General features: G+C 57.0%; 1 protein-coding gene across 1 annotated transcript; it reads right to left on the reverse strand.

Moving 5' to 3' along the window:
* Positions 1–538: 538 nt before the first annotated feature.
* DUSP14 (dual specificity phosphatase 14) lies at positions 539–15,386 on the reverse strand. The gene is made up of 3 exons (XM_052804205.1): positions 15,227–15,386; positions 4,175–4,273; positions 539–2,670 (listed from the first exon to the last, which is right to left on the reverse strand). The coding sequence occupies exon 3, from the start codon at positions 2,550–2,552 to the stop codon at positions 1,956–1,958; it is 597 nt and encodes a 198-aa protein (XP_052660165.1). The 5' UTR covers positions 2,553–2,670; positions 4,175–4,273; positions 15,227–15,386; the 3' UTR covers positions 539–1,955.
* Between the last annotated feature and the right edge of the window lie 248 nt (positions 15,387–15,634).

Genomic DNA, 15,634 nt, shown 5'->3' on the forward strand with positions numbered 1-15,634 from the left:
ACTCCTGTCTCTGCAGTAAATTTGAAAATTCTGGGTCAGAGCCGGTCAAAGCCTCTGTATCAAATTCACTCTGATCTAGACTTTCATTCCAACCAGGTCTGGTTTTACTCATGATCCACATGAGGTTGAGGCCATTTGTGCAGTTTTGTATCAGCGATAACAGTATTTCAGCCCTTGTGGCTTTTAGTCTGGGGAAACCAGAAACCTACTTGTGCTGCAATCCTCACCCAGTGTGGTTCAGCTTGGAGAAAAACTTTAACCACGTCTACTGTTCCTTAAAACCTCAGCTGTTCAGCTAGGATTTCAGAAGATAAAAATTTTGAAATAGCCAAATTAAATGCCTGGCTTTTGTGATGAGGACCAGGAATTGCAGGACACCTGGACAGATTGTAAACTGATTAGCCAAGTGACGGGAACAGATCACAGTATTTTTCTCGAGACTGAGGTCCAGATTTGTTTAAAGCCACTGCTCAGTATTACACCATGTTCTCGCAGTTACTTGAGATACATTAGCACAGTCCTGAATAGGAAACCAACACATGTTCTTGTTTAATCTTTATTGATTTTTTTTTTTTTTTTACAAGTATAGAATCTCATTTAAATCAGATAGCTATCTCGGCATCCAGCAATCTGCGTATTCCTCCTTCAGAGATGCAACAGAGGACACAAATGTCTCATCGAGGAACGGACTTGCCTTGCTGTCCTGGTGGTCCAGTTAACACTTCAACGAAACCAGTCCCTTCCCATCTGCAGGGAGAGGAGCGACGTCCAGGAGGCAGTGGCTACGCCACAGAAAGGCTTCTCCCACGTCTCCGGTTGGAATCGTTCTTGTCACACACAGAACAAGGCAAAGCCTTCTCCGTAAAGCCATCCTTGTCTGGGAGGTTGAACAGATCGCCATTTTGCGCAGAATAATTCTAGAATGCAGCATAACCTTAAGGACATAATGAAGTGATTTAGAAATGGGCTAAGGCAGATCACGACCATACTTAGAGCTAAGTAATCAAGCGGATTTACCTACTTCCAATTTACTGGTTGATTGAATATTAGAAAACACAGCCCAGCCCCTTTGGAAGGTGGCCATGCACACACAAGTTTCCTAAACATGTCTTTGGCTGTCCAGTGCGGGGAGGGTTAACCTCTCGCTTCGGTATTGAGCCACATTTGGACAAGATCTCTGTTTACTTTCCACCCACAAAAAACACCAGCATTTTTCAGTAGTGTAAGTGTGTTCCAGGACTATTGCCCTGGCATGGAATGAGTGAAAAAGGATCTTGTATTTATTTGATTTGAATCATTCAAATTTTATTTTACTTGTGGCCGACACGGACTGACTTCACTTTTTTTTTTTTTTTTTTTTTAAACTTTTAATACAGATTAAGAGCTGACTAAAGATCTCAAACACTATATACTGAGAGTCACTACGGATGTTAAAGAAAACACCAGCACTAGCACCACAACCCTGCACGCCTGCCTTCCTCCTGGCTCTTGAAAAACCCAGGGCCGTACAGTAGGACCTCGCTCGTTCTGTGCTAGTGCCGCTCCCTAGCCACTACAGGATTTTGCAAGGAAGCAAACAAGCTATTAACGAAATATCCAGGCTACCGCATCACAAAGCGCACTTTGTTCATTAACTCTGCCAAATGCCTTTTAGGCCTTTCCTCATAGGATACTAATAAACTGACTAAAAAAGGGAGGGAGGCTTCATGAAAGGAAGAAACTTATAAGGAGACCTCATTCTGCTAAATCAGAGAAATGCGGATGGGGGAATCCCTGTAGAGAGAAATGCTTTGAAGGGAATCGTTGGCCTTGCAGGTTAGTGAGGTGAGAATTAGTTGAGGTTCTGCTGTATGGTAAAGAACCAAAGTTGGCTGTAGAAGGAGAAGGGAATGTCTCCAGTCTGGTCGACTCAGAACAGCTCGTCCCTTCTGTTGTGCTTCCTGTCTGCAGTCACATTAAATTCCCCAGTAAGGCATCAGGGGTCTCCTCTCTCTCTCATAAACGTCTGGGATGATGCCATATGGTGTCTGTACCATTTTAACCGTCGTCTTCCCAAAGAGCTTCCTCTCGTAGTCTATCAGTTGCCTCCAGAAGCCCACGTTGGGGCGTATAACGGGGCGTCTCGATTTGACCCAGTTGTATGCCTCAAAGAGGGACACCTTGTGGTACTTCATCAGGTAGGCGATGCAGAGGGTGGCCGACCTGCTCACGCCGGCGGCACAATGGACTAAGGTGGCCCCGTGCTTCCGCGCCACGCTGTTTATCTTGTCGGCGACGCTGTCGAAGTACAGGGAGATGGGGGCGTTGGGCATGTCAGCCAAAGGCACTTTCACGTATTCAAACTGGGGCCAGTTAAAATTGGGAATCTCGATGGTCGCATTGATGATGCAGGTGATTCCCCGGGAGAGGAGCAGGTGCCGGTTGGAGGCGACGCTGCCCCGGCTCAGGTACAGCGAGGGGGTGATTTGGGCGATGCCCCCAAGGGCACCTTCGGAAAGCATTCGTGGAGCCATCAGAGTTCTCGGTAAGGAGTTGTGGCTTCTGGAGGTCATGGAGGATCTTGGCACTCACGCTTCCATTATGGGAAGAGATCCAACGGGATCTTCAGCCAAGGGAAGGATTGTCTGGCCCGGTGGTGCTAGGACAGCAAGAGCTTCCTCCGCTTAGTCACTGCAAAACACAAGCAACTCCACATGAGCGGGGCAGCTGTCCGATGAGACCGTGTCTATGCAAGAGAACAGGAAAACCCAACTCGCCCTGCTGTGGCCTGGACAACCTCCTACCGGCAAGCCTCCGTGGGGTAAGGTGGTTCTGGGTTTGCACAGTGCTTATTACCACGGGGCCCCTAGGCATTGCCTGGACAGATATTAACCAAAAAAATCTTCCAGCCTAATTAGCTCCAATTACTTGTCGAGGGTTTAGGCAGCCTACCTGTGGGCCCGGACAGCATTTCACCGGGATTAGCACGTGGAAGATTAGCTACGCCTCTCCCATGCTCAAAAGCAGCAACTTCACAACTGGCCGGAGTCCAAAGGGATGGTGAGAAACAGCTCACTCGGGCTGGATGCAGATGCCAGCAATTTAGATTACCCTGCCCTCTCCCCAATGCCACCCTTCTCCTTTTTTAGGTATATGAAAGGCCCTGCCAAAGTACATCAACAGAGGAAGGTTGCTCATTAGAAAAGGCAGTGAGTCATGTCCATCCAGATCAGTCATCGGCTCTCATCTAGGCAGGGGAAGTGTGGAAAGAGTGACCTGGTTATGTCAGAAGCTGGGAGTAAAACCGAAGCAGAGGCTGGGACAAGGGAGGCTCTTTTCCTGCTGCTTTAATGACTGACTAACGCTTTGGAGAACGACACGCTCTGCGAAGGCTTGGCTTCGCCTGCGTGAACCACGCATCCCCGGCTGCCTCCGCTGTGGCTCCCGGGAAGGACCCCTGCTTTTATTTCCCCTACTTTAGGACTTCTCTGAAGCCAGTGGAGAAGCTGCAAGCAAGAGGACGAGCCCCGGCACATTAATAATTTGCCAGTCCCTTTTAGCTGTGTGTTCTCCAGCTAGAAACGGGCCGTGGGAGAGGCTCTGGTCCGTGCGGGCTGGGGACTCCCTGCTCTGCCCAGGTACGTCTGAGCCCACCAAAGTGTCACTGGGCACCGCGGGGAGGGGATCTGGGGGATGCTCACTGAGAGGGTGTCTGTCCCTCCAGCAGTTAACTCTCCCGGTCAGAGAGTCCTCAAAGGGCTGAGAGACCCCGACTGCGGCTTCCCTGGCCCTGACTCGACAGTGCAGCCATCTGCATCCCGCGCTCCGGGAAACACCGGCAGGTCTCAGCAGCGGCTGGTAATGCTGGCAGCGGATTTTTGGCATGGCTTTGCGGTACGGTAACTTAATGAGCATAACACAGTCTCCTCTGTGGCTTGTTCCCTGCTGGCAGCTACTTGAGCAGCTCCTGAAACCACGGGCCCAAAGTGCTGGTGCTGCAAGAGTTCATGCCCCAACAAGATTTTTGCTGCAGCTGTGAGTGCTCGGCTTTCCCTGCGGACACCCCCACTGCAGTCACCCAGCTGGAGCAGCAATGAAAGGCATGGTTTTTCCAAAGGAATAAAGTCCTTTGAGCAGGGGAAATCCCTGCTCTCAAATAGCCGTTACTGACAACGCAAAGGATTCAGGCACTTACGCTCAGTAACAAACTGTCCTCCTCCAAATCACCGACCGGCACACGGATGCTGTGGGCTGCCGAAGCTGGGATTTCTCATAGACCGTGTCCAACGCTGAGCTGGGGAGAGAAGAGAGCATGGGCTTTATTGGGATCTGTGCTGGACCCAAACAGGACACCAGGCAGCCTCCTCCGCTGAGGTGCATTTAAGCCACCCAATTTAGGTGGTTGTCCAAGAACTGAGAGGGAGGACTACGGCTTCCCTGCCCGCTCCCCAGGGAGAGACAGAGGCCTTGGGAAGGCACTTGCTGCCGACAGCATAATGCCACCAATTGCTGCCAACACAGCATTCAAAATCAGGGTAGGCCCAGAGGAATCCGGGGCTGGCACAAAAGTCATGACTCAAAAAAAAAAAAAAATTAAATAGTTTAAGTAATTAATTTGCTCTAACGTCTCCTTTAGCATCCGCCAAGACGCTCGCCTAGTCCCAGACAGCTGGTGCAGGTCTGCGTTTCTTCCAACGGTGCCTAAAGCACATTCCTGGGAGCCTCGCTGCCGGGGCTCTGCTACCTGGTCCTGTTCCCCGAGGCACTGCTGGAATTACAGGGGCAAACGAGAAGGGGCAGAGCTGGTGCTGTGAGCCACGGCATCCCGCTCCTGGAAAGCGAAGGACAGGGACAGCATCCCTTTCTTTTATTTCTCCAGCCAGACCAGAAATAAGACAAGCCACCAGAGTAAAGCAGCTGCCTGCTGGGAAACGCTGCCGGACGACGGGAGAGGGAGAGTAATGTCTGCCCCCCCCCCAAAATGGCTCTGAGCAAGGCAGACCCTCCCTGCTTTCCTGCAGCTCATCCGTTGGCCATTTCCAGCCCAGCGGGGCTGACAGCGAGGGGCCGGTGGCTGCTCCGTGCCCCCTCCCCAGGGCAGGGGAATGCGGAGGGAGAGCCGGGGAAAGGACTCGCTTTCCCAGCGCATGGCTTTACCACGACGAAGAAACCGCTGGCTGAGCTCCGGGGGGGGGAACTGAGGCGGAAAGGGGCTGGCTTGGCTTTGGAGATGGGGGTCAGAGAAGGGAGGGCTGCCGTGGCCGGTGGGTCTCGGCGCTTCGGGCGGGCTGCGCGGCACGATGGCTGGCCGGGGAGGCTTCGCACGGTGCTGCGGAGAGGCTGGTTCTGGCACGGCGACGGCACAGGGCTGCCGGGAGGCAGGGCGGGCTGGGAGGCTCTGGCAGGCGTTGGGGAGTTGAGACAAGTCAGCCGGAGGCCAAACGACAAACCCAAACGGGATTTTTTTTTTTTTTTTTTTTAACGCCGCGCCGCCCTTGAAGATGGCTGGGAAACGTTAGCGGAGGGCGATCCGCAAACGCGCGGCGGGAGAGGCCGACGGGTGCTGCCGCCGCGCTTCTTGGGAGCAGGGCAGCAGCATCCCGGCTTCGATCCCACGGACCGGGGCACCCACATCTCTGCCCCCGCGGGGGGCCCGAGGGGCTGCTTGGGGTTGAGCACTCTCGCCCGCCCCACGTCCACGCTTGCTGCACCTGGGATCCAGCTGCTCCCCGGCGGGGGGACCCGGAGCGCTCCTCGGGGCGGTTTGGGAATGGCTTTGCTGCTTTCCATAAAGTGGTTCCTCTTTGCAGGCAGCAACTTATCTGAATGTTTGCATGTGACAGGCTGGGCTCGCTCTGCAAACTCCGAGGCCGGCGGGCTGGCAGCAAGCTGCCTGCGAGCAGCCTGCTCCTGAGCAGCCACCTGAGACGGCATCGCGTGGCGGCCGAGACGGACGGTCAGTCCGACGGGATGCGCTGGTCCCCCGGGAAGAGAGGAGCAGCTCAAGGAAGGCGCCTGTCTGTCCCACCTCTGCCTGCTGTCCGCAGCAGTTGGGGAACGGGGTGGATTTTGGGGCTAGCTGGGAACGCAGGTGGGTGCCCACAGTCCCGTGTCCCAGTTTACACACCACTTCTCTGGGGCTCCAAATGGCTGACAGCCAGCAGCACTGCCTCTGCTCGAACCAGAACGGCTCTCCTCCAGAAAGAGTTAATGTTTTGGAGATGAGTTCTTTCTATAAGTGAGAGAGAAGGCTGCTGTGCTCGTCAGACCAAATGCCCGGTAGCCGAGGATGCTGCCCGGCCGGCTGGGGCAGGAGCAGATGCTTGGGGGGGGAAAGCCACCAAGGGAGAGGGGCAGATGCCAGCATCCCTTCCCGCGTTCCACGGCTCTCGCAGCAGGAGCTGGCTGGGATGCCACCGACTGCGACATGCTGTCTCAGGCATGTGACAAAGCCACGTCCTCCTGCCCACACATACCAGGCTGAGCAGCTGCCGGCTTGCAGGGAGCCTGAAAATGAAAGGGGCCTCGTCTGCCTCGGATGGCAGAGGCTGCGTGCTGGGTGCGGTGCCTTTGGCTGACGATTAGGAGCTACCACCAGGCTTGCAGGTGTGAGTCCTTATCTGTCCTGATAGCTGCACCTTCTCCTAAACCTCCTGCCTGGCCCCAGCCAGCTTCAGACAAAGGCTTGCCTAAAGTCTGCTGTTTCGCTCCCGTGAAACTCCATTTGCCTTTCTCAACGCACCCGCTTTATCCTGCCGCGTCCCTGCTGTAATCCAACACTGTTGCTCTTCATGCGGTAGTTCCTGTCATTGTGCTGGGGCACAGAGAGAGAGGAAAAGAGTGAAAAGCCTCTTCCCAGGCGTTGCTGCGTGCGAAAAAAAAGAGAAAAACAGCTGAAGATCGAATGAGGTGCGCACACAGCCCAGCCCTGGCCGTGCCACCTGCAAAGGACAGTGGCAGAACAGGCCAGCACAGCAGCAAACAGGCTCCTTGCACGGGCACGGGGAGAGGTGCTGGCTGCGGGTCCAGCCGTGCCTCATTCAGCCTCTGCACAGAGACTGGGAGAGCTGCACTGATACAGCCAGTTTGCACCATCTCATGCAAAAAAAAAACCCAAACAAAAAACAAACCACCACATCTCCTCCCATTTCTTCTTGGTTTGCATTTCTGAGCGGTTGCGTAGGCTGGGGTGGGCACACAAGCCTGAAGTCGGTGTCCTCGGGGTGCCGGAGCCCGTCTCGGGTGGCTCGTCACCGCATGTCACCCTGCGAAGGGGCCGCGGGCGCTCGCCGGCACGCTGCGCCCGGGCTGCGAGATGGTGCTGGGCGGTGGCGTGGGCTGTTACGCCGAAGGGTGGGAGCCAGGGCTGTCTCTAAAGGAGCAGCTGAAAGGTGCCTTCCAAAGGAGACGGGATGTGGTTGTGGTTTCCTGCAAAGGGCTGAAATTCCCAGAGGGTGCAGCGCGGTCCTTCGGGCAAAAACCAGCTGGTGGTGGGCCAGTAGCAACCAGGTATTCCTGCCATCGCATCCTCGTTTGCTGAGCTGACTCCAATTAATGGATTAATTAGTCTTGTAACAGCCCTGACCCACAGCAAATCCCTTTCTAGACTCTCCCTTGCTCTTCCCCGTGCAAAAAGACCAGCTCCCGCTATATGCTCACCCCGCTGGGCTGCTGGGGAGGGCTGGCACCCCCCGGGGTGGCAGGGGGTCCCTGGCCCTAGTGATACAGGGGCAGGACCAGTGCAGCCTCCTCCCTGCCCGGCAGATTGGTGGGTTCTGCCATTTCCCTAATCTGCATAATCAGGGGTGGGGGAAGCAAGTGGGTAATTACAGCCTGGAGATGACTCTGGTCTTCAAAGCCTCCAGGTCCTCTCCACGCAGCTCCTGGCCCAGCACTGTCCTTGGGTGCAGGTTTATGGAAAGGGGACGCTTCTCCAGCACCCACCGTGGCCGGGACCTCATCCTGCATCCGCTGGCTCTCCGCAGACCCACCGCTCCCAGCTGCGCTGCTCCGGTAAGTCTGGCTGGCTCGTATCGGGCGCTGCGCGTGTCTCTGCCGTACCTGGAGGCTAAGCTGCGTGGTTCACCTGCGGTCGGGTCTGCTGGGAGAAGGGGCAGGCGCTTCGCCCGTGGTCGCTGCTCCCGTGGAAGGCGGGTGGTGTGTGCCTTCGTGGGGCTGACCAGTTTGACACTGGGTCATATCCCAGCTGGGCTGGATTTCCTGGCTTCAGAGCGGCTTCTCTCCAGGCAAGGGGGTTTCAAAAGCAATACAACAATACTGACCTAATGGTTTGCGTAGTGGGTGGTCCGGTCCCTTGGAAAGGTTGTTGCTGGCATCGCTTACGGCTCTGTTCTTCCAAATCCTGCGATAGCTGGGGTTTGTTTCTCTTGCTTTCGTTCCTGGGAACACAGTCCTGCTAACAAAGGCTGAAATTCCCACAGGAAAGTATTCCTGCTTCCTGGACCTCCTGAGAAAGGCTTGAAAACACCTCTGAAAGCTCAGAAGACAGAGGCAAACAGGCAGATATTAGTTAAATACACTGTGATCTCTAGGACCGGAGGAGAGAGCCTTGCTGCTTGGTCTCTAGACCATGAGGTGGCAAGTCTGAGCTCCTGGTTTCTTATTCTGGTGCTGCTAGGTGGTTTTCTCTGATTTTTGGGGTTTGTTTTTTTTACTTCTTTTTTTTTTTTTTTTTTTTTTTTAAGGGCTCCTCTGGCTTGAGAGCAGAGGCTGTGACTTGTTCTTGAGGGACTTGAGTAAGACTTGCAGTTGGTGTCGGACTGTACGTCAGTAACACAGCAATGTAGCTGGTACCTGGCAGAGGTGAGATCATCTCCCAGGCCCTTTTTCCCCTGCACCAGGTAAAATTCTGCAGATGTGTGACTCAGTAGCCAGCTCACCGGGTGGGAAGGGACGGCTGGTCCTGCTCCCAGCTTTGCTGCTACTTGCTGGGTACCCCCGGCTTTCTGGCAGCCGTTCTGCTCCTCTTGCCCTAACGCTGCTGGGAGAGCTGTGGCCGAGCAGGGTGGTCCTCGGACGGGTGCGGAGGGCACGGCCCGAGAGGTACTCGGCAAGTTTCGTGCGTGGGGAGGACCAGGTGAGTCGAAGGTCCTGCTCTGCTGACAGAGCAAAGACACCAAAGCCCCTCGTTTTATCCCCAGAGCAACATCTGGGATTCGAAGCAGGTTTGTGGGCTGGGTGTGTGAAATGTCAGTACTGAAGCAAGCCTTCTCCCCCTTCCCAGGAGAGGAAAAGTTATTCATTTTAGAGATGACAAATGCTCTCTAATGCTGCAGTAAAGAGAAGAGTCAATACTGCAGGCGCTGAATGAATGAGCCTGCTCAGGGCTCTTCCTAGCCAGGCTGAACAGCAAATTGCTTCAGAAACGGTCCTGGAGAACAGCATTTAAAATAAATTTCAGCAGAGAGCACAAACTGCGGCCGTTCTCAGGGTCAGGTCTTGCTTGTGCTGAGTCCATGGGAGTCTGAAGTGGGCTTGAGGCCGTGGGCAGGCCCGCCTCTCCCGGGCATCACAGCAGCGACTGCAGCTCACCGTTTAGCTCCGCTGGGGTTTTTGCTTTCCTGCCTTTGGCTGTCGTGGATGTGCTCCCGAAGCCGTTCCAGACTCCTCTCGGGCGCATGGTTCAGAGCCATCAGCACACCCTCGTGACGGAAGGGACGAGCAGTTTGGTTTTGAAGCGGAAAAGAAGGAAGGGGAAGCAGGAGGGGATGGTGGAGTGATTTGGGCTGTGACAGAGGATGCCTAGACCAAACCCTGATTGATTCCTGCTTGCAGCCTGCGTTACCCTCTCAGGCGAGCAGAGGATGGAAGCTGTCAGATGTTAAATCAAGACAATAATGTGTCTACCCGAAGCTCTGAGCAGGCCTGGCTGCTCCTGCAGCACACAGCACAAACTGGGTCTCCCACACTTGCAAGAACACACTGGTAACTTCCCAAAGCTTTCAATGGCGTGCGTTTCAGGCATGACTCCCCTTTACACGAGAAACTCGCAGGGTATGGCTGCAAAGGGTCCGAGGCTTATCCTTGCTCAGTGACCCCAGACCAAACACATTTAGTCCGTAAGCACAAAGTCTTGTTTCCCCTGGTATGGCGCTGCCTCCTCCACACACCTGGAATTCCGGCTGCTCCCATGACCTGAGCCAGCTCTCCAGGCTGCAGGGCTGACAAACCCTAATTAGCCCGTCCCAGCCTGCTGTGACGCTGCCTTTGGAGGGGTGACAGCAGACGGTCCTGTGTCACGGCTCGTCTCCCTTCCGTGGGCATGGATGGCATGCCTGGTGCTGTGGGCAGGCTTGGGTAAGGGCAGGACTTTGCAAGCCTCACCCAGCTGCCTCCTACAGCCCGGGAGCAGCATCCTCGCTCTTGCAGCCAGTCTCTGCTCACGCTGCAGGAGCATCGCACCGCAAGCCTCGGTCTGTGACCAGGCTGCTGAGGTTAATACACTGAGCAAATTTATGTGGGATTAATGAGCAATTGCAAAATGCGTGGGTAGCTTTGCAGACCATCAGGGCATGCCTTATGGTTGGTGACTTCTAAATCAGCCCAACGTGCCCAGCTGATGAGCTCCTAAATGTCTAGCAGTGCTCTGCCAGACCCTCAGCCCCTCCTCACTCTGTGAGCCAAAGCCTGGCTCCCTGATGTGCTATTCTCCCAGCGCCAAAGGAGCAGAAGAAAAAAAAAAAAAAAAAATGGGTGGTGAGGTTTTTTGGAAGGATCCATCCGAGGACGCTTCTTGGCCCATCGGCCAGGGTCCCCGGCTGCCCGCGTTCCTCTCCCAGGCAGGGGGAGGCAGCTCCGCTGACTCTTTATGCACGCTACCACTATTTCCTCGGCGAGGCAGCGCAGCCTGCCCACGGGCACGTTACACGCTTCCCTGCTGCGCAGCCGCCCCCTCCTCGCCGCCGTGGAGTGGGAACAGGCAGGGCTGCTGCTTCTCCTCTCGACAGCTGGATCCTGCCAGCTGCGAGCAAAACCTCTCGCCACCAGGAGAGCTCCCGGCCGGTGTGCGGCGAGACAGGGAGCAGGCGCGGGTGCAACCGAGAGCACGCTGATATTTATAAATTCCTGCATGATACAGCTGCTCTGCTCTGGGGACAAGCTTCCCTCGGCAACCAGCAAGAGGATTTTATGCAAGAAAAACAAACCATCTTTCTTTTTAAAGCAATGCCTGTTATTTCGGAGCCGCCGGCCCTAACGCGCCATGCTCTGGGTGCCAGTTGGTCGGAGAGAGTGGTGGTGGCACAGGGCTCGCCTGCGGGGCCCCAGTACAAGCCAGTAGCGTGGCCATCCGCATCTTGCTTAAACTCTGGTGGGGTGCACGAAACACTCTCTAAAAACCAAAATTAAGCCTTGAGGAAGCACGAACGGGATCCTACAGTTGCGTGCGGCCTCAGTTCTGTACTCAGCTGAACACCAAGGGCTGGTTTTGAACCCCAAGCGGAGATATCATCTGTTCTGAAGCGCTACAGCTTTTTTCGGCACCAGCTGATGGCATCTGGATTGCAGGTGGAGTTTAGAAAAGCTCCCCTTCTCCATCCCCTGCTCCCTGTGTCCGAGTGTGCGTGACCCTGGGGGGATGCTCGGGGAGCAGACCCACGCCTGGCTCCGGCTCCCGGGGTGCTGCAAGATGGAGCCTTGTTTTTCCTGGGGACGGGCCCTGTGCAGTCACAGCTGACAGGAGGGACACAATTTCTTCCTTATTAGCTGAGCAAAACACAGGGACCTGGTGTGTTTGCTCGTGTGTGACCCTGCTGGGACCGAGGCTGCTCGGCTCGCACCGCAGGGCTCACCCGGGTCTGTGCCTCTTGCTTATGTGGCAGGGTTGTGCACTGGGGCAGCAGCACTGGGCTCTGCCCTGTCCCTGCCGGTCCACCTCAAAACCCAGAAAATTGAAGGCAGCTGCAAATTCACTGCAATGTGCCCTGGAAACTGTCCGGTGCTTCCATGCTGGCACTCACCCGGACCTTTTCCAAGGGCACTGCCAACGGGTGCACGCTCTGAATGGAGCCCGACTCCTCTGGATGAGGGGGGGGTGGGTCTCAAAGCCTGGCACCCCCGGTAAACCTGACTGTGACATAGCCCCCGCCGCAGGAATCCCCCCACAGGCAGGCAGGCAGGGGCTGCCCACGCTTTCCGAGGCCAGGCAGTGGTTCGGCACGGGGCAGTAAAAGCAAGAAGCAAGAGCTGAAGGGAGAGCAGCGAGAAAGCAGGATGGGAACGGGCTGGTCGGCTGTGCCCGGCCACCCGCCCGCAGCAGCTGTAAGGAATGAGGTCACCTTCTGAGCACATCGATGGGGTTGCTTAGGGTAACAGGAAGGGAGGCCAATTTTAATCAATTAGTTGGAAATCAAGTTTACATGCGGCAGCGAATGCTTCCTATGTAAGCAGCGCGGGGCCAGCACCCCTCGCCTCCCGGTACGTAGCTCTGTCTGCTCAAGGCTTGGTGAAACTGTATTTTGCTCAGCAGAAGGGACACGGACCAAATTCAAGTTTCCTTCGTGAACCGGGACTCCTGCCCCCGTGAGCTGCTGCTGCTCAGCCTCCCCGTGAGGGGAAGGGACCCACAGCCACCCTCCGTACCGCAGGGTGGGATATTATCGACAGAGGGAAAAACTAAGTCTCATCAGTCCAGGTACCCCAGCGTGGCCGGCTGTGGGGCGCAGGGCCGGAGTGAGCGCAGCGGCACCTGTTGAGCCTTCCTGCTGGGAAACTACAACCTGCCTGATTTTTTTATTTTTTTTTTTTTTAAAGTGGGCAAGTAGCTGTGTGAGCCTAGCCCATGAGCTGTAGCGGTGGCACCAGGGAGTGCTCTGCAGGCACCACCGCCGGGGCAGCCACCCCCAGCCCTGCGGTGCCCAAGGAAGGGCAGGCAGCACGTTTGCCTTCCAGTTTAAGGCTTTATTCCCAAGCGGCTGGGGAGCCGAGGCCGTTGTTCAAAGGTTTCTCGGCTATTTCCAAGTGCCAGAGCCTTATCTGCTAGATGGTCTCATTTCTGCTTGCGTTACGGTTGCCCGGCGTGTCTTTTTTGAAGGGATAAATCAGCATGCGTGCGGTGAGGGTTGCGTACCTGGAGACGAAAGGGGCTGGGAGAACCTCCCGTACCTGGTTTAAGGCATTACCCCACCTTCTAGGGAAAACCACCCTGGAAGAAACGTCCTGCAGCGGTGGCAGGAAGCCTGGAAGGCTTTTCGGTTGTGCTGGTGAACAGCCTTGTGTAGATGGGTCTGCTGGGGACAGCGCACGGTCAGCGGGAGCAAAGCTGCTCCCGGTACCCGCTGCCTCGCCCGGATGCCTTTTCCCCCTCCTCATCCCTGACTTCTGCCTGGATGCCCAGATGTGCCACGTGGCTGGTTCCCTGGGACAAAGCTGGTACCGACTCTCAGAACAGAGGTCTGTTTGAGACTTTCTTGTTTAGACTTCTGCATTTCTTTCCTCCCTCCCGTAACGTCTGGTTTAGACAGAAGATTTATCCCCCACACCCTGTACATTTCTAGCACTCGAGCAGCGTGAGTTCTCTGCCTTTCCAGCTCTGAGATTCCAGCTGGGATCAGGTACTGAATTAAGCCATGCAAATGTCAATATTGCCCTGACCAACAAGGAAGCAGCGCCAGAGCCCGGAGCAGGCATCGCAGAGCAGCGAGGGCTTGGATGAAATCCCTGGGATTTCACCTTTCCTTTTGGAGGAAGGATGGGACGTGCATGCCCCCGTCCGGGACCCAGGCGAGCCCTCGGGGGCAGGAAGGACAGGCAGAGCTGCCTGTTCATACCTTCTAGGCGTAAATCGATTAAAACCTGCTGCATTACTGCTCCCCTCCTGACGTTCACCAGGGTCGCGTTAGCCAAGTCATGGCAGCAGATCTCTGCCGGTGGGGAATGGCACGCGCTCTCCAAACTGGGGACACTTGTTTTTCATTGCTTGGGAACTGGAGTGCTACAGAACCTGTCCCAGCCACCCGGAACGCGGCACGCACCGAGGTGGATGGGGAGGCCTCGGGGAGGAATCTGCTCCCTGCCAGAGCAGGGCCAGCTGATCCGGTGTATGGTAAGGGAAAACAGTGTTTTGTCAGTGCTAATCCCTCCACCATTCCTGTGGCAGTGGCATTAGGGATAAACTGAACTCGCAACATGATATTAGGACGTCTGTCAATACTCAGAGCTTCAGAATAAAAGACTCATTTGCTGCCCAGTCGAACAGGTTATAATCCTTCCCAATCTCCCTGCAGCCAAATGCCGCTCATTGATTACTAGTGTTGCTCAAAGCAGCTACTTCGGAGCTGAGTCAAGGGCCGCGGCACGCAACCGGTTCGGTTTTGAGGCCAGCCGGCCGCAGGCACGCGCCGGGGTGCTCCGCGAGCCGGGGGGGTGCCGAGGGCGGCCGGCACCCCGACGGGCAGGAGCCGGAGGGATGCTCGCTCCGCTCCGGCGCTGCCAGGAGCGCGGTGTGGGCCGAGGTTTGTTTTCCACGTCGAGGAAAACACCCGACCTCCGCGCTTGGCTATTCCGGTGCGGATCTAGAAGCGAGTCAGTCCCTCTCTCCAGCCAGCTTTGCTCGGGGTTTAACCACCCGCGACCGGGTTTTTGCTTTGCCCTGTTCTTTTGGGGACCTTCTGGCCGAGACCCCTCGGGTGCTCCGCACCGTCCCACCGCGGCCAGCACCCTCGCTGGACACCGGGTCGCCGTCCCGACCCTGACCCTCGCCGCGACCACGGCGCGGGCGGCCGGACCGAAGGCCGCGGGGGCTGCATCCAGCCCCTCTGCGCAGGGTTTGGGGTGGGGTGGGGGGGGCCCTGATCCGCTCTCCCAACGGTACAGCCCCGGTACCCCGGTGTGGAAGGGTGGGTGGGCATCCCCCCCCCCGCTCCGTGGGGTGAAGGAGCAGCGCTGCCCCCTCTGCACGGGCAGACCTGAGGCCACGATGAGGGGCTGGAGCACCGAGGGGGGGGGGGGGTCCGGTGGTCTCCCAGGCAGAAGCCAGAGCTGCCCTGCCTCCCGGGAAAGAAGCACTTTAAGCCCCATTTACCAGGACGGAGCTGTAAATAACACCGAAGCAACATTAGAGCGGCAGGGAAGGCCGGCTGCCGGGGGCTGGGGGGGGACGGGGGACACCCCCGCGGGGCCGGGCAGCCCCCGCAGCTTCCTCGCCCACCGCCTCCCTTCCCGGCAGAGGCCCGGGCGGGCACCTCTCCCCCCAGTTCCCCTTCCCCGGCTCGGCGAGGCCCGCTCTTACCATGGCTCTTCCTCGGCGGCGGCTCCGCGCTTCCCTCCCGGTCGTCGGCGGCGGCGGCGGGGCAGGACTTCTTCTTTTATCCGTCGGCAGCCGGGCTCCGTCTCCCTTCTGGGGCTGCCACCTGACCGCGGCGCTGCCGGGGCCGCCCTCCGCCCGCCGAGCGGCGGTTACCAGGCTACGGCGGGGCCCGGCCCGCCCGGCTCTGCCCCCGGGCGGAGGCAGCTGGCGCCCGGCCCAGCCTTAAAGGCGCCGCTGCGCGACCGGGCCCGGGGGGGGGGGGGGCAGAGATTCCCTCTTCCGTGAGGGGGTCCCTGTGGGGATATGGGAGGGGGTGTGGGGATAAGCGGGGGTCCCCGGGGAGGGGGGGCGGGTGGGGATGTGGGTGGGCCCGTGGAGGAGCATGGTGGG

This window comes from Harpia harpyja, chromosome 12, assembly GCF_026419915.1.
Source record: "Harpia harpyja isolate bHarHar1 chromosome 12, bHarHar1 primary haplotype, whole genome shotgun sequence".
Lineage (NCBI taxonomy): Eukaryota > Metazoa > Chordata > Aves > Accipitriformes > Accipitridae > Harpia > Harpia harpyja.

Excerpts from the sequence above, each read along its gene's own strand:
- DUSP14 (XM_052804205.1), bottom strand. The coding sequence starts at position 2,552 with ATGACCTCCAGAAGCCACAACTCCTTACCGAGAACTCTGATGGCTCCA.